We start from the raw sequence: 27,927 nt of genomic DNA, 5'->3' as shown, positions 1-27,927 counted from the left end.
CTTGAGAGAGCCCTTGTGGCAGCGGGAGCTGGCCCCAGCTGAGGTTCTGGCCCCTTCTGAAAGGGTGCTCCCCGCAGACCATCTGGTGCAGCAGGATGCCCAGGGACCAGACTGTTGCTGCCTCGCCATGGTACCAGCCAAAGTCGTTCCATTCTGGGGGGCTGTAGGACAGTGTTCCTATGGAATACAGATGGAGTTCATCAGGGGGATGCTGCTGCTCCCAGAGCCTGGCCCCAGCATCCCTGGGTGTGCGGGGGCTGCATCAGGGGCACACAGCGTGACCACTGCCCTCTCGCCAGCATCTGGGACTTGTGCACAAAGTTAGGGTTGGAAAAGAAGCCTCTGGTGTTGGAAGAGGGCAGCCCTGGCTAGGCCCGACCATGACATGCAAAGGAAAAACCCACTCCATGCTGGGGAAAAAACATGCCCTTATCCTCCCTGCCTGCATTTCCCCAAAAATATTATGAAGCCAAGGGAAACAGGGCGAGTGAAGCAGCCCAAGCCCTTCCTGTCATCTGCATACCAAAGTGGCTGGGGCAAAGGTTCCGCCCTCCCTCTCTGCTACCCCAACCCACGGGGCTTTTGGTTGGGCTGGCTGCCCCAGCCCAGCCCTAGTCCTGGGCAGAGTGGCTGGCAAAGGCTGCCAGCAGGGCTGGAAGAGGGCTGCCCACCCAGCCCTGCTCTAAAGCAACTCAGCTGAAGATTCAGTGCCCTGACTGGCAGCAAAAGGGAGAATCCCTGCTGCCACAACCAACCTTGGCTGGGAGATGTTGGGCAATGAGATGTCAGCAGCGGGAGCACAGCCCTCTGCAGGCTCACCTGCAAAGTGAGTGTAGACTGTGTCCTGCAGGTAGGTGCCACAGCCAAAGTCAATGAGTTTGGCCTGCCCGGTGCCCAGGTCAACCAGGATGTTCTCTGGTTTGATGTCGCGGTGCAGGACCCCGCAGCTGGTGCAGTGCCGCACGGCCTCCAGCACCTGGCGGAACAGCTCCCGTGCCACCTCCTCAGGCAGGAACCGCCGTGCCCGAATGAAATGATGCAGGTCCTGACACTGCTCTGGCCGCTCCAGCACCATCACGATGCAGTTGGGGAGCTCGAGCCACTCCAGCAGCTGGACCACACCGGGGAAGCCAGTGGACACCCTGGCCAGCAGCACGATCTCCAGCGGGGCGCTGGTGCCGTCGGGCTGCGGGAGGAGCACGATGCCGTCAGTGGGGCCGATGCCGTGCCAGGCCTGGGGAAGCCCTCAGCCAGGCCGGGATGCTCTGCGCCCTGCACTGGCCCCACGCCCGCTCTCTCTGGGGGCGTCCTGGTGGTGGCTCCCACCGTGCCGGGCGCCGGCTCATCCCTGGCCGGCAGCCCCGGCTGCTGGCCCCGCTCACTCACCAGCTCGCCCCAGTGCCGGACGCGGTTCCGTGGCACCCTTTTGATGGCCACCTGCAAGCCAAGGGCAGCAGCGGGGTGAGCTCGCCGCCCGCACTGCCAGCCCCATCCTCCGCCCTCCGCCCTCCTCCTCCTCCATCCCCTCCTCCTGCGCCCGCCGCCGGCCCCGCCGCTCACCGGGGCGCCGTCCGAGAGCCGCGTGGCCGCAAAGACTCTGCCGAATCCGCCGCGCCCCAGCAGCGATCCCAGCCTGTACCGCTCCTGCAGGGCCTCCTGCGCCGTCCCTGCGGGCGGGACGCGGCTGTCAGCGCTCGGCCCAGGGCCAGCAACGGCCCCCGAGCGCCCCTCACCCGCCCCGGGCCGGCCATGCCCAGGCGTTCCATCTTCGGAACGCGGCACGGGAGGCTCGGGGCTGGCGACCGCGCTGCCGAGCGGCGGAGCTCGGGCCGGGGAAGCCGCAGCGGAGGCGGCGGGAGCGGCCGCGCCGCCTGTGTCCTCCGCGGGCCGCGGCAGGAGCGGGGGCCGGGGCCGGGGCCGGGGCCGGGGCCGGGGCCGGGCTCGGGACTGGACCCTGCGTCGGGTCCGGGGCCGGGCTCGGGCCAGGCGGAGGCAAAGGGCGGCGATGCCGCCCCCGGCCCAGGCACTGATGCCCGCCCAGCAGCGCCACCGCCAGTACGGCCAGAGCCGGGCGGAGGCGAGACCGCGGCGAGACGGCCGGGGCCGGGCACGGGGCAGCCCCGCCCGGGGCCGGGGGCGGGCCGGGGGCATGGCCCGGCCCGGCAGGGGAGAGGGAGGCGGGGAGAGGAGACGGACGCCGGGCAAGGGACCCCGAGAGAAGGGTGCCCGACAGCGGAAAAGGGAGAGAAAGAGAAAGAGAGAGAGAGAGAAAGACTATTCAAAACTATCTGTTTTGCTGCTGCTGCCGCTACTGCTGCCGCCGCTGCTGCTGCCGCCGCCGCTGCTGCAACTGAAGCACCGGGGCCGTTCGTCCCCGTGTCCGTTCCCTGCTCGCCCCACGAGCCCCACGTTCGAGCCCCGCATGCCCCGGGGACAGCCCCTCCGTCTGCCCAAACACGGGAACTTTGCAGCCTTGAGCCCAGATGCAGAGCCCTGACTCCTACACTCTGGCACAGCGATCTCCTTCCTCGCTGCTGTGCATTGTCCTTGCTGAGGGTCAGACACTGCCGGGCCACCTTCCCTTGGGGTAGGATTCCTACCTGACCCAAGCACTGCACTTACACCTCCAGTGTTGCTTTCCTGTGTGACAAGGAAAACTGTGTGTAGCTCATGGTATTTTAGAGTGTCTAAAACTTGCCAAGTCACAGATTTTAGAGGTGAGGTGCATTTGGAATGAATGGGATGGAGAAGCAGTGCAACATGGAAAAGAGGAGCATAGAAATAAATAGAGGAAAACATCTTGGATTGTTTCTTTCATTCTCATTTCCCTTCCGGAAAGCTGTTTCAGTTTTCCAGGAATCATCTGCTGTCTGCTCTTCTCAAGAATCTCTCATGGAGAACAAGGTTGAGTCTCCGTCACAAGATTTGCCACCAGCTGCAGCTTCTCTTAGCTTTCCACAGTGCACAGTGTGTGCAGCAGGACTTTTGCAGCAAAGCAGGACAAATGTTAGGAGAACTTTACATGTCCGTTCTTTTCCTGCTGGGCTGGGAGTTGTGCCACTGGTGAAGTTTTCATTGTGACTGTTTGTGCTGGTTTCAGGCAAATTTTGGGAGGAAACCTCCAAAAGGGGTCAGTCTAGAAAGCAAGTTCCAGCGGCCCCTCCCCCTACTAGCTGAGGAAAAGACTTCCCTCCAGAGCGGGTTTAAACAATTCCAAGAAAAAGGAAAGTCACAGTCCGAGGAACTTCTCTGCCCCAGCTAGCTAAAACCAAATTGCTAGACCTGGGCTGTGAAGGCATCAGGAAATTTCCAAGTCTGGGCACTGGCGGTCCCAGCAAACACCAGATCTGGATGATGTTGATGCCAGAACCTGGAAATATCCAAAGTTTGACTTTCTGTGCCAGCAAATCCCTGGACTTGGGCTGTGCCAGCACCAGGAAGTTTTCAGATCTGGGTGCTGGCGCTGCCAGCAAACACCAGATCTGGGTGGTGTCATTGCCAGTGACAGAAATCTGCCAGATTTGGGCTCTGCTGGCACCGGGAAATTTCCAAATCTGGGCACTGGTGCAGCAAACGCAAGATGTGGGTGGTGCCAGACCCAGTAGCAGGAAGCTGCCACAGGTTTTAGCTTTCTGTGCCAGCAAATTGCTGGACATGGGTGGTGCTGGAACAGGGAAATTTCCAGATCGGGGCACTGGCAGTGCCAGCAAACACCAGTGAAACCCTCTGGTCCTCGTCCGGACCGTTGACCAGTGGTTTCCCTGAGAACCAGCTCTGGCCACTTTACAGACAGAGACTGCTTTCATCTGGTTGTGTGGAAACAGAACTTTACTGAAGGCAAACACAACAAGCAGGATGGCGTGCACAGTACAGAGAGCGAAGCAGAAAAAAGCCTGGGTCCAGGATCTAGCAGGGATATTTATAGATTTATTTATGGGGAGGGGTTAAGGTGGGATCTGAGGGAAGGATCCAAGAGGAAGGAATGATTAAGAATATTACAATTTTGGGGCAAAAAGTAACCAATGGTAGCAAAGAGAACTCAGAACTTTCTAGTAACAATCTGCATAACTGAACAAGAGGATTATGGGTGGGAGCTCCTGCTCACCCTAAAGAGGGTTTTCCCAAAGCCTTAAGCCGAGGTCTCCTTCTTTTAAACCAACCCAAACACAGCAGATCTGGGCGCTGCCAAGTTTGGGCTTTCTTTGCCAGAAAATTGCTGCCTTTGGGTTTTGCTGGCATCGGGAAATTGCCAGATGTGGGCACTGGCAGTGCCAGTGCACACCAGATCTGGGTGGGGAATGTGCTGGCACCGGGAAATTGCCAAATGCGAACCTTCTCTGCCAGCAAATTGCTGGAATTATGCTGTGCAGGCATCTGAAAAATTCCGGATCTGGGCACTGGCGGTGTCAGCAAACATGAGATTGGGTTGCTTTAAATACCTTTTAAATCCAGGTATTTGCTTGATTTAGGCTTTCTTTGCCAGCAAATTGCTGGAATTGGGCTGTGCCAGCACCAGGAAATTGCCATGCCATGTTTGGACACTGGCAGTGCTGGAAAACACCAGATCTGGGTGGTGCCAGCCCCAGGTATTTGTCAGGGTTTTGATTTCTGTGCCAGCAAATTGCTGCACTTGGGCTTTGCCAGCACTGGGAAATTTCTGCATCTGGGCAATGGCAGTGCTGGGAAACTCCAGGTCTGGGCAGCAACAGAGCCAGCAGTGGAAAATTGCCAGATTTTGGGGGTTTTTGCCTGCAAATTGCTGCACTTGGGCTGCACCAGCACCAGGAAATTTCTGGATCTGGGCACTGGCAGTTCCGGGCAACACCAGTTTGTGAGAGCTGAAATGAGGGATGTGGGACGCCAGGCGGCTCTTCAAAGTGCAGTTTATTGTATCCAAGGTGATACAGCAGTCCAGAGTCATGGGTGACAGAGCTGTGCTACAGCTGTCAGCTCCAGCTGCAGGCCTGGAGACCCTTAGTTTAGGTTACAAATGCATTATATACTTTTCTTTGCTGAGCATCTTCACAAAATAGAACCAATCTATACCTTAACTTTTACCTATAGCCAATCATAACTACTATCATTACCATATTCATGTTACTATTCTCCAATCACTAAAAGTTAGTACATTAAAGTTTAAGCTAAAAGTTGTTTTCCAGTTTTCTTGCAGTGGAAAATTCTGAGACCTTTTTTCTACTTGCAAAATTTGCTGACTTGTTTGCCTGTGCTATCTTTCTGCTTGGTAAAATCTTCTTGTTTGAGGTGGGCTTATCCTTTGCTCTAAGTCAGAAAAACCCCTTCTAACTAACATACACTTTGCCTTCTTAGCTATCCAAAAAGACTGGCTCATCAATTCTTTTCTTTTATATCAAAACTTGCTTTCATTTATATTCGTCTTCAGACATTACATTCAAAAATCTTTCAGCCAAGCATACATATCTGTGAGACTTTCTTGTCAAACTGCATCCCTGTATAGTGGTCAAGTGCTTGAGGCCAGGAGCACCTGGACAATGGGGACAGTTCTTTCCTATAGGAAGGAAATCACAGAACTCCAGGGTTTTGAAGGCACATGAGAAGCAGTCCCAGAGGCCAAGGCAAGCCAGATCTGTCTGTCCTTGCAGCTTTTGTCTGAAAGCAACCCTTGGATATATGGGGAGTTTTGGGGTGGAATTCCATTTCAGCCATGGGTTCCTGGACAGGAATGACAGTTCTCCATAGAGGGGCAAGGGCCCCTCACAGCTGCTCATGGTCCCTCACAGCCCCACATGGCCCCTCACAGCCCCTCACGGCCCCTCACAACCCCTTGTGAGATGCAAAGCTGTGTTTCGTGTCAGGTACAAACAGGCAACGTGTGTACTTGTGAATGAGAAATGTGTGGATACCGACAATGGGATAGTTGTGAATTCTAGTAATAACTGAGGAAAATAAAGCATGGAAAAAGACTTTTGAACCTATCTTTTTTTTGCAAATTAACCCTAGTTGATTTAGGAGCATTTGAATTAAAGTGTTATAGATGTTGCTTTTTGCTTGCATTTAATCCATAAAGAGTTCTGCAATAATAACCTTTTGAAGTATAATTTTAGAATATTACTTGCATTATTGAAACTGTAGCTTTGGAATATATATAAAGGAAATATGCTTATCTCACGCCTTATTGAAGCAGAGAAAAACAGCTTGAAAAAGGAAGATGAACATCACCTCAAGGCTTTATGGTTTCGACCAAAGGGAAGCTGGACATCACTGTTATGAGATTTGGAGTCTCTGCAATTAAAAGGTGGACCCATATCTGGGGAGCTGGACTCCACCAGATGGAATTAGTCTTTCTTCTTTTGGAAACTGGACCGTCACCATCTGGGAATTCTCCTTTGAGATACATCCTGAGAAATTAAAATCACAATAGTTTATAGAATTGTGATGTAATAATTTGGAATAAAAATTGCTGATGAGTAAAAGATTGGAAATAGAAACTGCTGAAAAAAACTGATGGGTACCCCTGTAAATACCTGTAACCATCAATTAGCGGTATGCAGTTGGAGGGAAAACTTCCCCCACTGTACCTGGCGCTGTATTGCTCATACTTTACCATATTAAATAATAAATTGATTGCTGCTTGAATATTGGACTAGTCAAGCTTCTGATTCATAACACCCTCACGGCCCCTCACAGCCCCTCACGGCCCCTTACAGGCCCAGTCCTGGGGCTCCTCCCAGAGGAGGGGTCGGGCCCTGCTTGTTCCCCTTTCATTTCAGTCCCTTCATTACAGCAACAAGCAAAGAAAGCTGAAATGGAGCGTTTCCCCAGCATTTCCCTCGGGGTTAACTGCGGGCTGAAGCTCTGTGCTGGCGCTGGCCCCAGCGCCACCATCCCTGCAGCCGCCAGGCCTTTGCTGTCCCCCCGTGTCCGTTCCCTGTCCCCGAGTCCCGCCCGGCTTTGGCAGCAGCAGCAGCCGCAGCGCAGGGGGCGCCGGCCCGGCCCAGCCGGGGCTCCCGGCCAGGAGCAGCAGCAGCGCCGGCCCCTTCCCACCTGCTCCTGCCTCGGCTCCCAAGGGCTTTTAACAGCTCAGTTCTGGAGCAGAGCAGCAATCACCCACACACAGCCCTGACTGCTCAGGGCCCACCTGTGCTGCCCTGAGCCACCCCTCAGAGGAAGAAAGGATCGGGCTCCAGCGCTGTTTTCAACGCCCTTTTACTCACCCTGAGCTGACAGCAGGAGGCTGCTGGTGCCTTTGCCTTGGCAATTGGAGATCATGGTTGCTCTTGGCCCTCTTCTGCTTGCCACCTGAATTTTATCAGTACAACTGCACTTGCCTCTTTCAATCACTGCTGCCCACTGTGCTTTTGTGATGGTGAACTCAGTGTTTTTGTCACAGGCATCATGATTAGCAGAGACTGAAATGCTCACAAGTCCTTGAGCACCAAGTCGAGGGGAATGAAAGCATCACAGACCACTTTTGCAGCACTCAAACACAGCCCTGCTGCTGGTGCTGTTGAAATAGAATCAACCTACAGAGACCATCACAGAAATTGCCTCTGGAGTGGCAAATCAAATGAAAAAATCCACCAGGAGAACGAAAATACTGAAGTTGGCTGCCTTCATTGCTTCCTCGGAGCAGCAGAAAATGGAGATGCCCAGAGGTATTTTGCACTGCTGCTGATCCCAGTTGGAGCCCTGCCCTCTGCAGAGTCCCAGCGGGAACCTGAGCCCAGCCCGGGGAGCTCCCAGAGTGTCCTGGAGATTCTTTCTGCATTCGATCAGGCTTGCATTCCCCAGCAAGTCCCCAACAAAACCTCCTGTTTTCTTGGGTTAGAACAGGCACAATGAAAAACTCAGCAATGGCACAACTGCCCAGCCCACAAGGAAAAGAAAGGACAAGTTGTCAAGGAATCCAAACATTTGTCTTGCTTTGCTGCAGAAGTCGTGCTGCTCACGGTGTGGAAAGCCAAGAGAAGCTGCAGTTGGTGGCACATCTTGTGACAGAAGCTGCACCTCGTTCTCCAGGAAAGGTTCTTGAAAAGGGCAGACAGGAGTGTGGAGAAGATTCCTGGGGAAGTGAAACAGCTTTCCACAGGTGAAATGAAAATGGAAAGTGTTATGTTTGTCCAATTATCTCATCATAAAAAAACCCAATAATATTAAAAGTAGTAGCAATTTTAATTGAATAGTTAAAATAAAAAAAAATTTAAAATTGGATACAATATAATTTGATAAAAATAAGAGATAATTTGGTTCCAATAATAGCGCATAAACAAACGATAACCGCGGGGTACGGAGGGCAGGGTTCTGGGACTCTTGCTACCTCACGTACAAGCTTGCCAAGTGAAAATCACCCCTTATATGTCCTGTGTCAATACCATCTCTTCTCATTTTCGGTTCATCATATCTCTATCTCCGCCCTCATTACCACCCTTATCACCCATGCGCCACCACTCGGTTTGGTGTTCACACAAGTCTTTGGGGGTCGTTTTGGATGAAGACATCTCCTCTTCCTCTTTGTCTTTTAATTCACCTTTGGGTTACACATGCGCATCAAGCCAGTACAATGTAAGCCAAGACTAACGTATCACTGCATCTACATATCAAGGCAATAAATCTCTTATAATTAGCATTTTCTGGTACCCAAGCAGGTTCTTGGTCATTTTTAGCAACTGTATCTTCAGCTTCTTTCCTGTGGTCCTTGAGAACATCTGCTGGGGGGCGGGGGAGTGGAGCCCCTCCTCTCCCTCTCTTCTTTGGCATTTAACTATTTTATTATTCTCAAATATTAATTACTGTATCATTATTGATTACTGTTTCAATCTTTATCAGCACAAATCATACCTATTTATCACAAATCTCTCATTTCTCTTTTTGATCATTATGATTCGTGCTGCATTTAAAAAGCTGTGCCCTGATGTCTTTTATATTTTTCAGAATTTTGGTTTTCTTGTTGTCTCTTTTCAGCTTCAAACTTTTCTAGCATTTCTATTACTGCTTCTAGTCTTTCACACTTTCAAGTTTAGTTAGCATGTCCTGGTCTATTTCAATCTTTTTAAGTCCTTTTTGTCTTTAACAGGGGTCGATTTAGCTTTTAATACCATTATAGATCTTGGTTTTACTTTTTCTGCTGATTCTGAATTTAGAGACATTGTTGAAATTTGCATCTTTTGAATCCCTGAGTGAATTAGCCTAATAAAATACAAAATCATACAAGGCAGAAACATAAGTCCTAGAATTGAGCATAACAACATGAACTCTAACATTTTCCTCCAAACACTTCTAAAGAGGTTACCCCACCAATCTGTTTTCAAGATTGAATTCCACTTTTGTACCGGCACATGAGCTACTCTTTTATTCTTTTTTGCAAGTTCTGTGATAGCTTCTCCATAATTATTAATTTCTACATAGCACTCAGATTCATTAAATCTCCTACAAACTCCTCCTTCTTTTGCTAACAGATAGTCTGGGGTGATCCTGTTTTGGTACACAAACACCCACATTCATGTATATTGCCTGGCCAACATTTTTAAAGCATCGGAGGTGCGATTTGAGACCACCTCTACTACTGCTTGGAGCCTTATTAAGCGATTCAACAGATAAACTGGGGTCCTATATCTCCATGACCCATCCTGAGCTCATGTTGCTGGGTCATAATATGCTATAATTCGTTCTGCAGGCTATTTGTCCTCCCCCCAGTTTTGATTCCCTCCTGCTGTTGGAAAATTTAAATTCAAATCTCCTTTATTCCACTGCAGGGTTTCATACAGTGGAGTTCCTAGCACATTGCTCCTAGACCTCAGTAAAACAAAGAAGGAGGGTTGTATTACTCCCAAAGTACAAGTTCCTCCCCATTTTTGAGATAACTCACTGTATGCTCGTTGCCCACAAATTTAATATATCCCATCTGGGGCTTTCCATTTCTTATCAGTTTTCTCCGGTTGTTCCCAATAAGACCTCAGGCCGTTGATGGACTGGTAGGGGTTAGCTCCAGGACTTCTGTACCAGCATACATTAATCTGTTCATCTTATTCACAATTTATTTCTTTTATTGGTCCCCAATATCCGATGGGGTTTTCAGGTCGCCAAATTTTTGAACGATTATCCATATTAACCACCAACGTGGATTTACAAGGAGTATGCCCTACTATTTTATTAAATTTCCTTCCTTCTCAAGTTATACAAATGGTTCCAATTACTTGATGGCTTAAAATCCATCCTTCAGGTCTCTTCAATGTTCCAGAAATTTGGGTGTGGTTCTACTTTAAAAATTGGTCTGGAACTAAGCTCTCACTTTTCTACGGCCATCTTTTAGCCATTTTTTAGACCTCTACAAATCTCACATTTGGATAATTCCAATTCTGTAGCAATCCTTTGCATCAATCCTACAAACTGATTCTTATTCAAGGCTGGCAAATTCCAATCTTTGTAGTACTGTTTTAGCTGTTTATACAATTCAGCTAATTCTGTTGACTCTTTTCTCTTGTTCTTTCTTCTATTCCCCTTTGTTTCTTTTTTTTTCTTTTATTTTCTTTTTCAATTTTTCTTTTAGTGCCCGGCCTCCTATTCTTATACTTGGATCATCTTTATTATGATTTCTTTCAAAACAAAAAAACCTTTCATATTGAGGGCCAATCTGATTACTAGGGGGATAAGGAGCTCGTCCATTATATCCCAATTTTTTTTCTACCCAATACATCTTTCCTTCCTTAATACAAACATCTATAACACTGCTGCGATTATAGCAGGCAGAACTAGCATATGGGTGTGTTACAAACACAGATTCCACCTTGTCCTTAATCCACACAGGTTGATTATAATAGTCACAAATGTTGAAATTGCTGGGACTTGGTTTTTGCCTTGTTTGCTTTTTCATTGCTGAAACTCTGTCCAGTGTGGCTTTCTGGCTTTGGCCAACTGCCCAGGGTACCAGAATGATCACAGTGAAAATAATCCTCAGGAAATCTACCATTTTACCTTTCTCAAGGCCCCTTGGGTTGCAGCCAAGGGCCGAGATGCCAGTCTTCTCGGTAGCAAAGGTAATATCCCGGCATCTAGTCACCGGTGCTTTTAGTATTTTTGGTACCCATAGCCCCACAGAGTTTGCTTGTCTCTTTTTAAATGCCGTTTCCCAGTTCTAGCTGGTTAAGAAGCAATAATTAAAACAAAAAGAACAGGGAAAAGATTAGGCCGGAATACCATAAACCTGTATTTTCCAAAATTTCAGGGATGTGCCAACTATAAGAAGATTTTTCTAATTATTTTGTGCTTCAGGGGCGGGGAGTGCATTAAGTCACCATCTCCAATAGGCACACTCGCGGCGCCAATGTGCCCCTGGAATGCGCCTATGATGTGGTGTATAGACTTCTTCTCCACCACAACTATCAATTTTGAGACACTGGTCTATAATATTATGAGTTGCTCGTTCTCTTATTTGTGCTATAGCAAATATAGCAAGAACCAATTGATCTAAGTTTTCTATTAATCTAATTGCTGCTGGAAGGGTCTCATCTCCCAGTCTCAAAGGTATCCCAAAAAAAATTACTAACAATACGTTCTATAGTTAGCTGGCTAAATACATAACCATAGCAAAGCAAGCAAATAAATTGTCTCTTCTTTTCTTCTCTCTTACTTTCCACCATGAGTTAAAGCAAAGTGTGCAAACAATACATATTCAGGGATGACACTTTAAACCATGTTTACTGCACTCCCAATGTTTTACTTGTCTCCGCTCTCTTTCAACAACAGCTGTTATCAATCGCAGTTTCTGGAATTGCAGTTCTGTAATCAATTCTAATAATGTTGCTGGTGCAAGACCCTGGAGGAGATCTTCAATCTTTTTAGGCCGTTCCCACTGATTCAGAAAGTCTTTTATTCTTTTTCCACCGGCGTTCTTCTGCCTCCGAGCTCAAGGGAATTGCGGTTAGCAGCCATCCAGGATGCCTAGTTCATTCTTAATAAATCAGGGTTAATATAAATCAACTTAAATCCCACCATATTATCACATTCTTGGAATTTCATGTTCCAACAATATTTTAGCTACAGTTTGAACTGTAGCCCGAGCTGCTGGAAATGCTTTAACCCACTGACAAATATTAACTACAAATATAACTAACAAATATTTCCACCGACCCACTTTAGGCAATTCTATAAAATCAACCTAGATCTTTTCAAATAGCTTGTAGGCTCTTTTGCATCCTCCAGAGGGAGGGGTTTTTAACACTTTCTTTTTTACTTTTTGACAGGTGAGACACCCCTGGGTAATTTGCTTTCCAATTTCAAATATCCTTATACACCCATAAAATTTTAAAAAGTGATCACAAAAGGCTCTTGTTCCCCAGTGTGTCTGTCTATGCAAGTTATCTAAGATCTAATGTGCCACTGGTTTTGGCATCATAATCCTGCCATCAAGAAAAACTCACTTTCCCTCCTTAAATGTTGCTCCTAATTTTTTTATAGTTGCCAGTTCTGCTAGCGGAAGGGAAAGTGTCTCCTGCTGAATTTCTATTTTTTGTAAGATCATTATTTCAGTATCTCTTTTTCTTAAGGTCACTCTTTTTGCTTCTTCATCAGCCAAATTATTTCTCTGACCCTAATATCCCTCCCTCTCTGGTGTTCCTTTACATGAACTACTGCTATTTTCTTTGAGCCTTTTAAAGCTTCAAGTATCTGAATTATCAATTCCCCGTGTACTAACCCTTTCCCTTGAGTGCTTATAAGTCCCCTTTCTTTCCAAATTTTTCTAAAAGTATGTACTACGCTAAAAGCATACTTGGAGTCTGTATAAATAGTCCCTTCTTGCCCTTTTAGTATTAATAATGCACAGAGTAATGCATACAATTCACAGGCTTGTGCTGACCAGGAGGGACTAAGGGGACCAGACTCCTTTACCCTAAACTTTTTCCCACTTCACCTGAATGCCAACCCGTGTCATTAATTTCTAGATTATCTTCTTCAGTTAAAGAATAAATTTTAAGTTTTCCTTCACAGGGTTTTATCTGTAAGTTTAAGGCTATTATTAGATCTCTGCCTTACAAATTATTCTTGGCCTCTGATATCAACAATAAATCATTTACTCCAAATTTATCATCTGTTTTAATTTGCACTCCTTTTATTACAGGAACAGGGAAAGCTTCTCTCGTAATTCCGATTACTGAAACTCGCTCACGACTTATCTCACATCCCTAGGATAATTTTGTCACTGTCGACTGAGAAACTCCTATATTTACTAAAAATATAACTTATCAAGGGCTCTTCTGGTGGCGTTTCTGTCGCCTTCATTAAACAGAGCCCCTGACCTCCCTGAAAAGTTTCCTCATCGTGCTGTTTTTTCCCGCAACTTTTTTTGTAGGTGCTCCTTTTTATAATAGTAAAAACAGGTGGGTCCTGCACCCTTCAAGGCAGGGCAAGAATTTCGTAAGTGCCCTTTCTTGTGGCGGGAAAAAACACACAGGTCCTGTGTTCTTAAAAATAGATCCTGACATCTGCAATTTGTTTTTCCCTGCGGATTTTTTTTCTTTTTTTTCTTTTTTTCTGTATTCAAAGCTGCCTGCATTTCTCTAACTGCCACCACCAAAATTCTGGCATCTGCTTTCTGCTTTTTCTCATCTCTGTTCACATACACCCTTTGTGCTTCTCTCAGTAACTCCTGAAGTCCCCTGTCCTGCCAGTCTTCTAATTTTTCCAGCTTCTTCCTGATGCTGCCCCTCAGGACTCTAAAAGGCAGCATACTTACTCTCTTCCTGATTAACAGGGTCTTTTGAACTCACATATATATTTAGAGCCTGGCAAATCTAATCCTCAAATGATCTGAACTTGGGCCAATATAAATTATCTTTCCGGATCATTTCTTTTGTCCATTTAAACATGTAATACTTAACTATTTTCTGTTTACTTTTTCTCCTTTGGGATTCTCATTCATCCCAAAACCGTATCATCATCCCCAGTGGGCTGTCCTGAGGAATGCTCCCCCCCCGAGAACCCCCCTCACGGTTCCCAGATACCTCAAACCACTGCGAATTTTTCCTACAATCCGCAGCCCCTGGGTCAAGGAACTTGTTCCCTGACCCATTTCTGGCGGCAACAAACTAAGAAATTCCCGGTACCAGGAGAGTCTTAGTTTCCCACACTCACCTCATGGCTCAACTTCCTCACTTACTACTCTGCCACACTGCCTTTTTAATCTACCTGTTCCACTCCTATCTCTCCCTCTGCAATCTACTTGTTCCACTCCTGTATCTTCCTCTTTCTCAATCTATTAGCCCCGTCCTCTCACCATCTAATCACATACTAAATTGCCTGCTACCAACCCATCCAAAGAAATTGAACCTCTTCATTCACTCTCTCAATCTCCCCACTGAGTCAATCCCTCCTGCCCAAGGACCTTCCCACAGGTGCCTGGACCAGGGATCCCCTCCTTCCCCCTGGGTCAAACCCTCCCGGGGTCCCCACTCATTCACTTTTCTTTCATTTCCCTCCTTTCCCGGCCGGCCTCCTCTCGGACAGCGTGAAAACGCGGTACTGGGAGGTCCCACTCACTTCGGGGGTCCGGGACTGCCCAGCCCCCATCTCAGACACTCCACACACACTCACACATGCATACAGCCGCCCCCCAACCCAAAACCTCATGATACTCACAGCCTCCTTTTCTCACAAGGGTCTTCGTGCACAAGGCAGTTTTCTATGGGTACTCTCTCTCCTACAAGCCGGCACTCTGATGGGAGCCTCTCTTGCGCGCTCTTAAAAACTAATTTGCTTATGCATTATTGTAAAAATGACTCTCTTTTCCCAAGGGAGAGTGGTCTAGCCTTGGGACCACTTAAAAGTCTGGTGGGGAGCTCCTTCCCAGAAGCTATCCACCTCCCTGGATTTAAAAGAGTCCCGGGTATCGGCACCAAAATTGTTACGTTTGCTCAATTATCCCATCATAAAAAAGCCAAAAAGTATTAAAAGTAGTAACAATTTTAATTGAATAGTTAAAATAAAAAAAAATTAAAATTTGATACAATATAATTTGATAAAAATAAGAGATAATTTGGTTCCAATAATAGCGCATAAGCAAACGATAACCGCGGGGTACGGAGGGCAGAGTTCTGGGACTCTTGCCACCTCACGTACAAGCTTGCCAAATGAAAATCACCTCTTATATGTCATGTGTCAATACCATCTCTTCTCATTTTCGGTTCATCATATCTCTATCTCCGCCCTCATTACCACCCTTATCACCCATGCGCCACCACTCGGTTTGGTGTTCACACAAGTCTTTGGGGGTCGTTTTGGATGAAGACCTCTCCTCTTCCTCTTTGTCTTTTAATTCACCTTTGGGTTACACATGCGCATCAAGCCAGTACAATGTAAGCCAAGACTAACGTATCACTGCATCTACATATCAAGGCAATAAATCCCTTATAATTAGCATTTTCTGGTACCCAACCAGGTTCTTGGTCATTTTTAGCAACTGTATCTTCAGCTTCTTTCCTGTGGTCCTTGAGAACATCTGCTGGGAAGGGGGAGGGGGAGGTGTAGTAAACCCCTCAGCTTTAGCCAAGGCCCCTTGGAGAATAGAAAGCTGACACAGCAGCAAAGAAGTTTCCTGTCTCCAGGGACATCCGCCTTGTACCTTATCCCTATAGCCATGTAAGGCAATATGTTGTTAACCCTACTATTGGTCACTTATGGTCACTCTAACACCTTTGCCATTGGTCAGGATTGGATCCAGGCCAAGGGTATAAAAGTAGCATACTGTACCCCTACTAACTCGGAAGAAGAAGAGCTGAGACCCTTCTCGAACCCCTCCAATAAAGCCATACTTGTGGAACAGCCAGCATCTTCTTCTCTCTCTACCGTCTGCTGGAGCCTTAGGCCAAGGGAAAAGCTACCTAGCAAGCAATGCTGAAATCACAAGAGCTGCCTAATCACTAAGAGCTGAATATTCCCTGCTTGCTAGGGCTGTCCCGCGGCCTTGGCCTGAGAGCGAGCTGGCTTCTGGCACCCAGTCCCCTTGGAGACTGAGCTCTGGAGCTGTAACAGCTTGCCTAGGATAAGACCAAGCAAGGCTCATTTTGGGGGGGGTGGAGCCCCTCCTCTCCCTCTCCTCCTTGGCATCACAACTTTTAACTATTTTATTATTCTCAAATATTAATTACTGTATCATTATTGATTACTGTTTCAATCTTTATCAGCACAAATCGTACCTATGTATCACAGTAATATATCTTGCTAATTCTGCACTTGGAGGAATTACTCAGGTCTGCAGTCTTTATTACACACCCTGTTCTAAAAGACTTTTATGCTATTTTCCCTCTCTCTGTGTTTTCACACTTGTTCAACAAGGTTTTCTTTCTAAGAATATTAATCACAATATCCCAAAGGATTAAAAAATGCTTAGGTATTTTTTCCCTAAGTATTTACTAAAGAAAACCAATAATAAAAAAACTGTATACATGCTAAATATAAAATACAAACAGAAATAAATGTCGGAGGAAGGAGACCCAGACACCAATTGGTTCATCCAAGTCCAATTTATTGATCGAATACAGCGGGTTAAATACAGCTCTTAATAAGCTTCATACATATTGCAAAAGTTGAGCTCAGGATTGGTTAGTTACATATCAGCAACTACACCTACTTCTACATTCTTGTGCTTATTCTTTTGTTGCATTCTGCAGATATTCAGGACTAATCTCACCTCCCTTTCCTCATGTTGCAGCAAGGTCATCCGGTTCTTGCCTGTCAGCAAGAACTGAATCAGAGATTGCTGACCTCCCTTTCAAGCTTAACCAGCGACATTATGTCAGTATGGCCTTTCTCAGCTAACCAACTCTTAATAAAATCCTCCACATTTCCCCCGTTTTCTTCTTGAGCAAGAAGACTAGTCTGCATTTTTGCTATCATACGACTGACCATGTTTTGAATACAATTAAAGACACAAGGCAAAATAAGCAAAAACATTAAGATCACACCCAGTAAGCCGATAGCATATGTCACAATGTTCCTTAGCCATGGTCCAAGCCCTAAGCTTTTAAGCTATTCGTCAATTCCTAAACCTTCTTCTTCTTTGAGATGGTGAAGTCCCTGTTGCAGTTCTTTTATCTTGGTATGAATGGACACCAAATGATCAGACAAATTCATGCAACACATTCCCTCAAACTCTTCACATCCATGCCCTTGTGCTAAAAGCAAAAAATCTACAGCAGCTCTATTTTGCAAAACAGCATGGTTAACACTTTGCACATCTGCAGTTAACATGTCTAGAATTTGGGATGTCTTGTTTAGCTCATTTCTTGCCCAGCACCCTAATTGCTTTGCTAAATTCATAGCCTTATTGGCAGATCCTCCTGGCAAAATAGTTGAAACTGCTACTTGTCTGAATGTACCCCAAAACTGTGGATCTCCTATCTGGCTGCAGTCTAAGTCATGCATGCTACGCCTCTTTCTATTTGAATTTTGACTCAACCGCATTAGCAAAGACACATTAGGATGAAACAATGACAATTTTCCCAAATAACAGGGTCCACCCTGTGGTTTAGCTGGTATACCATTCCATGCCCTGTCTCCACAGATCAAAAATATTCCTGTGGGTAATTTCATTGGTGCCGTGATGTTTGTGCCGTTACATTGACTGTAATGCTGTGGAGAGAATTCACTCAAATTCAGGGATGAATCTAAGGTGGCCCATGTGTCTTTAGGTTGATTTAAATTTTGAACATCCAAGGGTTTGAAACTAAACCATCTGCCAGTTGTAGCGTTAGATATACTGGCATTTGCACTCCCAAAAAGATCCAATTCCTCAGGAGGAGAATGCAAAGAGGTGTTAAGTGATTGGATTAGTAAACACTGACGATAGCCATCACTCTGACCTGCAGTATACCCTTGCTGTGCTGGCAATGTGATGTTTGACATGTTATACATACATAAGGTTCGATTATTTATCAAACTGCAAAATTCTCCAGGAGACCACACCGGAAGTCCCACCAGGCGTGTTCGAAATGGGTTAGTGACTCCTCCAAGACTAAGACAAAGCGATGATTGGTAATCTGTTTAGCAAGTGTTACCCATAAATTTTCTCTTGGCTGACTAAAGTGTGTTATTCCTACTGCTTCACTTGCTACAGCATTGAGCTGTATAATAAAAACAAACCTCATTTTTCTTTCTGCTTTCTCTGTTTTTCCTTTCTTCGTTGTCTTTTCCCTGGTTTGTTAAAATGTCTATTGTAAGGCTGAGTCAATTTTTGAATGCACTGGTCTAATTCCAAATCAGCATCCTTGCTTACAGGTATAGCATGAGGTAAGTTTAAAGGCAAATCAGCTTTACAGCGAGCTGCTATAATGCGTGAGGCACTAGTAATTTCAAACTCTCTAAGTACTTGCTGCAACTTCCATCTAATATGTGCTATAGCCACTTGTTCTGCACTCTCAAAAAGCTTTAATCCTGCCCTTCCTGGCAGGCCAGTACTTTGCTCAAGAGCTCTAACCCAGACAAAATCTTGAATCCACTTCCCAAAACAAGGTCTACACCATAAATTTCCTATTGATCTTTGTGAGTACCAATAAACCTTATTACAACCTGCACAATGCACAGCTATCCATGCATAGCACTTATCAACATCCCTTTTACAAACATAACAAGGAAGTGAATGTAAGTAAGGACCAGTATAAAAGTCTGGTTCTTCAATCCAATACAACCAGTCTAATCGTGGTGATTGCAAAGCCTCTTTAGCTTTCTTACTGTATGGGGCTAATAGTTCAAGCTCTTTCTTTAATACAAAATGTATCTTATCTCGTAATCGCTGTTCTTGTTCTTCAACACCTATAGCATGCCACGAAGCAGGGTCCCATGGAGCTACAGCATCCCACAAGGCAGGGTCCCATAGATGTGAAATTGCCCTAATCATAGAAAACTAATTAGCAACCACTAATAACCTTATTTAGATGAGGTCGTTCCCTATCTTACCTTCTTTTTCTTATCTGTTTTCAGTTTTGCTGCTCCTAACTTTACTGGTCCTGTTACTTGCAAACTTAACTTTTGCAACTTTTCAATGCAGCAGTCTAGTGCTCTTTCAGGATTCCCTCTGAAGGGCCCTACAATCGAACGTTGCGTTAAAGGTACTGATTTTCTACACCTTACAGAGACTATACGTGATTTACTTTGAACCTTAATTCTATTCACAACACATTGTACTTCCCATTGATAATAAGCAAGAATTTTCTGTTCAGGAGACTCATAAAGATTTAAAGCTAGATATGCATTTTGCCCTGTTTGTCTCCTTAATTCATCTTGCCAGCTTTTACCCCACGTGTGCTCGTGCTCACAAGTGTGACACCATAAATCCCATAATAATGATTGTTCTATCCAAAAAGTTCTATCACAACCCCCACAACGTAGGGCTATCCAGGCAGCACAATGTGGATTGTAACAGTCAAGGCAATGTTCCTTTGCTGGATTTGTAAAACGAAAAGTCGATAATGAGTCAATAAAACCAATCAGCTCCTGGGCCGTCCGATAGTGACATGTCAGTGCTCTGTCCACCGCTTTCAAGTGTCCCTTCAACTGTAACAGTAGCGGTCGTAGGACTAGAAGCAGTTTCTTCCCCAGTCGCTCCTTGTCCTCCTCCGTGAGGCGATCCACCAGAGGCTGTATCAAAAACAGGTTTAGTCCACTTAGCAGGCACCCACAAAGGCCCTGTAGGTGAGGAAACACAGAGATATCCCCGACCCCAGTATAATACTTTTGCAGGTTTTTCCCATAATCCTGTAGTCGGGTTTTAATTTCCTGACCTGACCTCGGATGATGTTTAATTGCAGGAGGGATATTGTCTTCCCCAAAAATACATAAATGATTGATCACATACAGAACCTTAGCTAAGCATGATTGTGGGTCTGTTAAATCTTGATGCTTCTCAATATACTGCTTAAGGGTACCGTTTGCTCTTTCCACTATTGCCTATCCAGTAGAAGAGTGTGGAATACCTGTCACATGCTTAACAGACCACTGATTCAAAAATTTCTGGACCCTAGCACTTACATAAGCTCAACCATTATCCATTTTGATACTCTTTGGGACTCCCATAACAGCAAAACAACTTAACAGGTGCCTGATAACATGTATAGCTTTTTCTCCTGCCTGAGCCGTAGCCCATATGTAATGACTATATGTATCTATAGTGACATGCACACACTTAACTTTACCAAATCTAGCTATATGTGTAACATCCATTTGCCATTTCTCATTTATTTCTAAACCTCGAGGATTAACTCCCATGCCTAAACCTATTCCACCATTATGATAACTACATGTTGGACATGCTCTAACAATGCTTCTGACAAACTCAGCTCAAAGTGCTTTGCTAATCCTTTTGCATTTTGATGATATCTACTATGTGCTTCTCTGGCTAATGTATGCTTATCAATAGGACAAGAGTTATCAATGGGTAGGGTAACCAATTTATCTGCACGTTCATTCCCTTCTCCTAAACCTTCACACCATTTATGACTCCCAATATGAATCACAGAATACACTGCATTTCTCTCTCGTAAAGCTTTCCTTATTGTATCAATAACTCATACAATCGTTTATTATTCACTTCCTTAATTGCTGCTTCCTCTATTCATCTGACTACTCCTGCAGCCTTTCTCAGCTAACCAACTCTTAATAAAATCCTCCACAAATAAACTTGAGAGTTCTCCCAAAAACCTTAAGAAAAAAACCCCATGTATTCTATAAAACCCAGAGCATTCATCTACAGCATACAAAAATGAGCATGTTCTAGAAGAGAAAATTTGTGCAATGGTTCCGCACAGAATTCTATGCTTTCAAGCTTTTTGCCCTTCAGGGACAGTGCCATTCTCGGAACCGTAATGCTCTGAGCATGTTCTGCTCACCAAGGCAGATTTCTGCTCTGCCCTGGTACAGATCATCCTCCCAGCAAAGGGGGAGTGCAGCCACCACAACTCGCAGCACCTTCCCACACAGCAAGAACCTGAAGGAGAGAGATGGCTTTCACCAGCTGCTGCAGGTTCTAACAGTGCCACCTCTCAGCTGCCGAAAGCCTGAATTTCTGTGTTGCAGTGCGTTAGTTTATTGAGTCAAATGTTCTGTTATATAGTCGTATGTTCAAGTGTTCCCCGAGTTATTACAGTTAGCTCCTCCCCTATGTTATGCCCTCCTACCCAAGTGTCCCTCAAGGAATCCCCTCCCTCCTCACCAGATTTTTCCCTGTCTGTCAAGACAACCCAGCCCCTTTGCCCCATCCATCAGCCCAAACCCTACCCTTTGCTCCAGAAAGTTCCCTGTCCCTCACCCTAAGATCCAATCCCTATGCCAACGCTCTCTCCTCCCCTTGTTCTGATTTGTTGTAGCCCTCAAAACCACACCCCAAGAGTCACTTATTGGTTACTGTATGGTGTCCACTCCCTGTTTTGAAAGATTTTAAAAATTCAGTCACAGGGATGTTGGGGGTTTTTTCAACATCTGTTCCCTTTGGGAATTCTTGCCTGCACGACCTTCCCCCCGCCTCTCCTGATGAATTTGCTGCACTTTACACAGCAGAAGAGCCTCCTCTGCTTCCTTCACTCGGTCCTCCAGGGTCTCTACTGCTGGCATTTGGCCTAGAGGTTCTGGCTCAGGCAAAACCCTAACCTAGCCAGTTCCCCACTCTTGCCATTGTCCCTGGAGCATCACAGAGCTAGCCAGGGCTGCGGAGGGCAGTGACAGTGACCCATGGCCTGGCATGTCACAGCCCCCAGAGCCACACCTGCCAGGCCACAAGCCCCAGCCCTGGTGCCCACTGCCGGCCTCAGGGGCCCCTGGGCATCCTCACCCTGAGTGCAAAGGCAGCCTCAGGAGCACCCCAGGGCACTCTGGATCCAGGCTGCAGACACCCTAAAGCCATCACTGACAGGGACATGGATGGGGACTGCAGCTGGATCTTCCAGTGCTCACTGCTCCTGACTACTCTCTAAGTGAACCCAAACCTCATTTGCAGCACCTTGAGCACATTGACCCTGCTCGCCCATCCTGGAACCTGGTGTTCCCACATCCTACACCAGCGCTTTGCAGGGAGTGACCAGCTCCCAGCTGCTCTGCTACCCTGGCCTTACTTTCTGTTTGCCAGCAATGAACTTAACGGATACACTCCTGAGAAACCTAGCACAACATTTGCTTCTCAGGAGCTCTTCGGCAAAAAAACTCCACTAATCCCTAGATTTGCACAGAGAAGGAGGTCCTGACAAAGCATGAGGCACAGGCAGGGCTCTGGCATACGAATTCCTGAGCCGCAGGATTCCACCCATTGTTGTTCCTGAGATGGATAGAACCTCTTCTTCGTTACGCAATGGACCACCATGTGATTGGGAAATACATAGTTGGTTAACCATATGATTGTGATTCAGAGATGCATGGTCCACCATATGATTGAGAAATAGATAACCACATAACCTAAAAATAATATATATCAAGTTACCATTGCTTGCTATAATTCAATCATGTATTGCACAAGTACTAACCATGCGAAAGGCAAAAGGAGAACTAACCAAGCAATAGGAATCAGCCAAATATTCCCCATATAAGGAGAACGAGAGCTACGGGGTCAAGAGTACAGGCCCGAGGAAGACTTCGAGCCTTCATCCAACGACCACCAGAGGGTAGAAGACGACCCCCTAGCAACAACTGGAGCATGCGCCAAGAAAAAGAACACATCTACGGAAGTGGATTAGTATAAAAGGGGAACTTGAGAAGCACTGAGCGCGGCAGTTGGTGGAGCGGGGACTCCCCTGTCGCCCAGCGCTGAATCTTTTGCTTATGCTGTATGCAATGGATTAATAAATTCAAATTGGAAATATTGCTCCTTTTTGAGTCTATTTATAACAATTTGGTGCCGTGACTCGGATGGTCATAGGTGAGGAGGCAACGGTGTTTGGGAGGCGCCCCACCCCATCTCTGGGTGGCCCAGCATCCGACCTTCCTACCTCACGACCACCGACGAACTTAAAATTATACTCATAAGCAAAAGGGAGATACCGGTGAACCCCTTAATCTTCTGTGCACAGAGTCCGGACGAAGACGCAGGACACGTAAGTCACGTAAGCCGTAAAGGGTCTCGGAGTGCAAAGGCACTCCGGAAGAGACGAGATCCGTCCGGTTGGGGTTGAGATCCTGGAGCAAGGATCCTAGAGTGCAAAGGGGCACTCCGAAGGGATGGAACAGGGGGAGAAGCCTCCTGCATGCTCCAGATGAGCCCTTGGAGGGCGAAAGATCCTTGAGTGCGAGTAAGTGAGGTGTGCATGAGAGGGGAACCGACAGTCGGATTCCCCAAGTGAGTGTGGACCCTCAGTAGTGCGGTTCCCATTAGTCCGCGAGGACGTGGGCCACGAACCAGGGGAAGCGAGTGGTGTTCTGTGTGTGAGAGGCACTCCCAAAAGGATGGGACAGGGGAAAAGCAAGCCCCCTACTTCTATTAAATTTTCTCCAGCACCAAAAGATAGTTTGTTGGAGTTTATGCTAGAAAATTGGAGATATTTTCCGGACATGATTCAGTACGAGGTTGAGCTTGATAAGAGGAAGAAACTTTTAGGAGTGTATATCGGCCCAGCAGTAAAAATCCCTTTCGATAGTCAGGAAGAAAGTGATTATGTAATAATATGGGTCGAGCAACCAGGTACATCGATGCTTAAACTGGCGAAATGAAAGGAGAGGGAACCTCCTGAGGAAGACCCCTCACTCCCACTAGACCCAGACTCACCGCTCGGGCAGGCACTGTTACGATTGCATTCTGTAACGCAGGCATGGGAAAACATTAGGCAAAGGCTGGAGAAAGTAGATAATTGGCAAGGCAGAAGTCGAGATGAATTGCTGCAGGAGATACAGCGCGTGTTCGCACGAAAAGATGTAGCCCAGGGGTCAGAAGGAAATGGATTTGGAAAGCGAAGGCATGGGGACGGTCAGGACGCTGGGATGAGGGAGCCTAAAACCTGCTTTTATTGCGGAAGGAAGGGACACTTCAAACGAGAGTGTAGGGTCAGGATCCAGGATAAGAAAATCTTTCAGGAGAATCAGAGAGGGCAGGAGCTAACGAAGAGGACCGAAGAAGGGGCCTTGATAATAAATCTAAGAGTAGGTCCTCAAGGCGAAGAACTTGCATTTTTGGTAAATACAGGAATTTCTCGGTCAACAGTGGCAAAATTACCCCAGGGATGTGAGATAAGTAGTGAGCAAATTCCAATAATTGGAATTACGGGGGAGGCTTTCCCTGTTCCTGTAATAAAAGGAGTACAAATTGAGGCAGATAACAAATTTAAAGTGAATGATTTGCTGTTGCTGCCAGAGGCCGAGAATAATTTGTTGGGCAGGGACCTAATAATAGCCTTAAAATTACAGATAACATCCTGTGAAGGAAAACTCAAAATCCATTCTTTAACTGAAGAAGATAATCTAGAAATCAATGATACAGGAGAGCATTCAGGTGAAGCGGGAGAAGTTTAGAATAAGGGAGTCTGGTCCCTTTAGTCCCTCCTGGTCAGCACAAACCCGAGAGTTTTATAAAATGGGAAGGAGACTTAATCAGATATTGGAAGCTCTAAAAGGGGTCAAAGAAAATAACATCAGAAAAAAGGGAGGGATATTAGAGCTAGAGAAATAATTTGGCTAATAAAAAAAAAAAAAAAAAAAAAAAAAGGCAACCCTAATTGGCAGTTATAGGAAAATATATAAACAGACACACTGGGAAACTAGAGCCTCTTTTTGTGACCACTCTTTAAAAATTTCATGGGTAATATTTGAAATTGGAAATTAAATTACCCAGGGGTGTCTTACCGGTTAAACCGCAAATAAGAAGGTGTTAATGTAACCATTAAAACTACAGCTTTGTAAACCCCTGCTGAATTCATATATGGAAAGTGAGGCGCAGAACCATAACTTGTCTTGTTATGATTATTTATGTATTTAGCTAACTAATTATGGAACATACTGCTAGGATTTATGATTGGGGATATCTTTGGGATGGGGAGATAGGACTCTTCCGGCAGCAACTGGATCGATAGGGAGCCTAGAGCAATTGGTTCTGAGGGGAATGATTGCTCAGAGATCTCGTTTGGATTTTGTACTACATCAGGTAGAGCGTGGAGATTGGGTCCTGGTCCGCAGCTGGAAGGAGAGCCCCCTCACACTACAGTGGGAGGGACCCTATCAAAGCCTTGCTAACTACGTCAAGCTTTACTAACAACGGACACCGAAATCAAAACTCACAGAAAAAGGCTGGATCCATGCGAGCCGAATAAAGGACCAATAGAACTATCACCTCGATCAGGGGGCCAAACTATCAAGAACTTTATATGGGAAGTCAGCAAAGTACCAGGAAACTTCAAGGTGAAACTGAGAAAGAAACAAACCTTGAATGCTAGGACTGGGCAAAGATAAGTGGGATGGTTTGCACCACTACTACCAGGGTAGTGATGGGTGTTATTATATGCGGGAAGGAAGAATACCTGTAACGAATTGTACAACAATATGTATACGGCTACCTTTAGGCCCATCATTCCTTACTACTGATGAAGTATATCGCACTTTTCTCCTGATTAATAAAGAATCAAGAGAAGTAATCGAAGATCCGTGGGGAAAAGTGTTGTTAAGTTCAAAAATAAGGGTCACATGTAATGCTCAAGGGTGTTGGGGAAACTGTAACCCATTTGTATGTATTGTCTGTAGAATATGTAGAGAAAGGTGGTGGACCCATTGTCGTAGCGGTTATCCTCCTAGGGGAGCCTGCCATAATTGTTACAAAGAACAGCGAAAACTAACCGAACAGACATTGGTAACTCGAGTAGCATCTGGAACCCTTAAAGTGGGCTCCAAAAATTGGTGGAACATTTATACTAAGGGAATAAACCCCCAGTATTATTGTTGCCACTCAAACGAACCAATACCATTCGTAGCAAGAATTGTTGCAGGGGTTTGCCGGAGGTGGATCCCTGATCTGGGCTGCCTAGCTCCCCAGGTGAAAGACACAAAGTGGTCTAGATACCTCCAACGAGCTAGGAGGAAGGGGCACCAAACTCCTCCTGAAGACCACCCTTGCTGCCGAGAAGATGGATCACCCCATAGCTCGAAGCAACTGAGTTGATGGGCGAGGCAGAGGGGCTGATAACTGTGGGGGAGAGGACCCTAGAATAAGACCTGAACAAACTCGGGATCACTCTAAACATAAGCAACCATATAAGAAATGACAAAATTTGGAACAAGAAAATTATGGCAGCCGCTATGATAATTGGAAAAACGACCTTAGGGTTTTTAGAACGGTTTTTAGAATGTTTTTAATAATATTAATGATCGGGAATTGTAAATCTCAAACACATGAACCCTTTAAATGGTCATTAATTAGGTGGGAAGATCAGGTTGTGATCAGTAACATTACACTAACGGGACCCCCTTCGTTTAAAGTAAACCTGACGCAATTAATCACCTCCTGGGGAACTATGCTCCCAAGTGTCGGTTCCTACATTGGTTTTTACATGTGCCCGGCCTCTAACCCTGGAAAAGCCTATTGCAATTACCCAGGGTATAATTATTGCGGATATTGGGGCTGTGAAACAATAGCTCAGGGATTCACCCCAGGGGGAGGACCTGACAGGTTTTTACAGGTTGGGAGAGGCCCTTCGGGTTGTACCCCTCCGCAATATGCAAATGACGGATCAATTTTGGGAGGGGAATATTCAGGATCATGCAAGTTTGTATATATGAATGTTACTCAGCCAGATGATCCAGGCTGGTTAATAGGAAAAACCTGGGGAATCCAAATGTGGCAACCTGGAAGAGATCAAGGAGGTATGATACTCATTAAAAAGGAAATTGTTCCCCATGACCCTGAACCTGTGGGACCCAACCAGGTGATAGCAAACCTAGGTAATAGTTTAGGAGGACCCAACTCTATGATAGCAGATTCAGGTAATAGTCTAGGAGAGATGAGGAATGAAATTAAAATCAACAAGACGCAGGTAGAACAGATAGAAGTGACTTCGACTGATGAGAGAGATAACATACTTTGGAAAATCTTACACACTACATTCGAGGTACTAAACAGTACCTATCCTAACTTAACAAAGGAATGCTGGTTATGCTACAGTGCTAAACCTCCTTTTTACGAAGCCATAGGAAACATGCGAGGCCCAAAAGAATAAATGGGACTAATCCTGCACAATGTTTGTGGAAAAAAGGACAGGATAGAACTCCGGGAATTACCGTATCACAAGTAACTGGGAAAGGGAGATGTATTGGAACCGTTCCAGAGAATAAGAAACATTTGTGTCAAATAACTAAATCAGTGCAGGATACCTTAAGGCCAGCTGAGTGGTTAATTCCGGCAGCTAATATCAAATGGGTGTGTAATACCCTAGGCTTGACCCCTTGTATCTCTATAGCAGCCTTTGATGAAAGTCGTGAATATTGTATACAGGTGGTAGTAGTCCCCAGGATTATCTATCATCCTAAAGAATATGTATATTCTCAGAGTCGCACTTCAAAATATCATTTGCAAAAGCGAGAACCCTTTACAGCCCTCACGGTTGCAGCATTACTAACTATCGGGGGAGCTGGAATAGGAACAGGCACGGCGGCGCTTGTACATCAGCAACAGGGGTTTAAAGCCCTAAGAGCTGCTGTAGATGAGGATCTTAAGAAAATTGACAAATCTATTAATGAATTAGTAAACTCACTCCGATCACTTTCGGAAGTAGTTTTACAAAATCGAAGGGGGTTAGACTTATTGTTTTTGCAACAAGGTGGCCTTTGTGTAGCCCTTCGGGAGGAATGCTGCACGTATGTCGATAGTACTGGAATAGTAGTAGACACCATGGCCGAGTTACGTAAACAAATAGAAAAAAGAGAAAAAGAAAGAGAATCCCAACAAAACTGGTATGAATCTTTATTTAACTATTCCCCATGGCTTACCACCTTGTTGTCCACCAT

The 27,927-nt window shown here is 45.8% G+C and overlaps 1 protein-coding gene across 1 annotated transcript; it reads right to left on the bottom strand.

The window, feature by feature from the left end:
• Positions 1 to 64: 64 nt before the first annotated feature.
• LOC128948605 (serine/threonine-protein kinase pim-1-like) lies at positions 65 to 27,927 on the bottom strand (the record flags this gene model as incomplete). Its single annotated transcript, XM_054293376.1, has 5 exons — positions 27,910 to 27,927; positions 1,561 to 1,641; positions 1,387 to 1,437; positions 820 to 1,186; positions 65 to 177 (listed from the first exon to the last, which is right to left on the bottom strand). Coding segments are annotated over exons 1-5 (630 nt in total), but the record flags the coding sequence as incomplete, so codon positions are not given.

This window comes from Melozone crissalis, unplaced genomic scaffold (assembly GCF_028551555.1).
Source record: "Melozone crissalis strain CALT ecotype California unplaced genomic scaffold, PUWL_Pcris_2 ptg000139l_1, whole genome shotgun sequence".
NCBI lineage: Eukaryota > Metazoa > Chordata > Aves > Passeriformes > Passerellidae > Melozone > Melozone crissalis.
The sequence above is the reverse complement of the archived record's forward strand: the minus strand, read 5'-3'. Positions and strand labels throughout refer to the sequence as shown.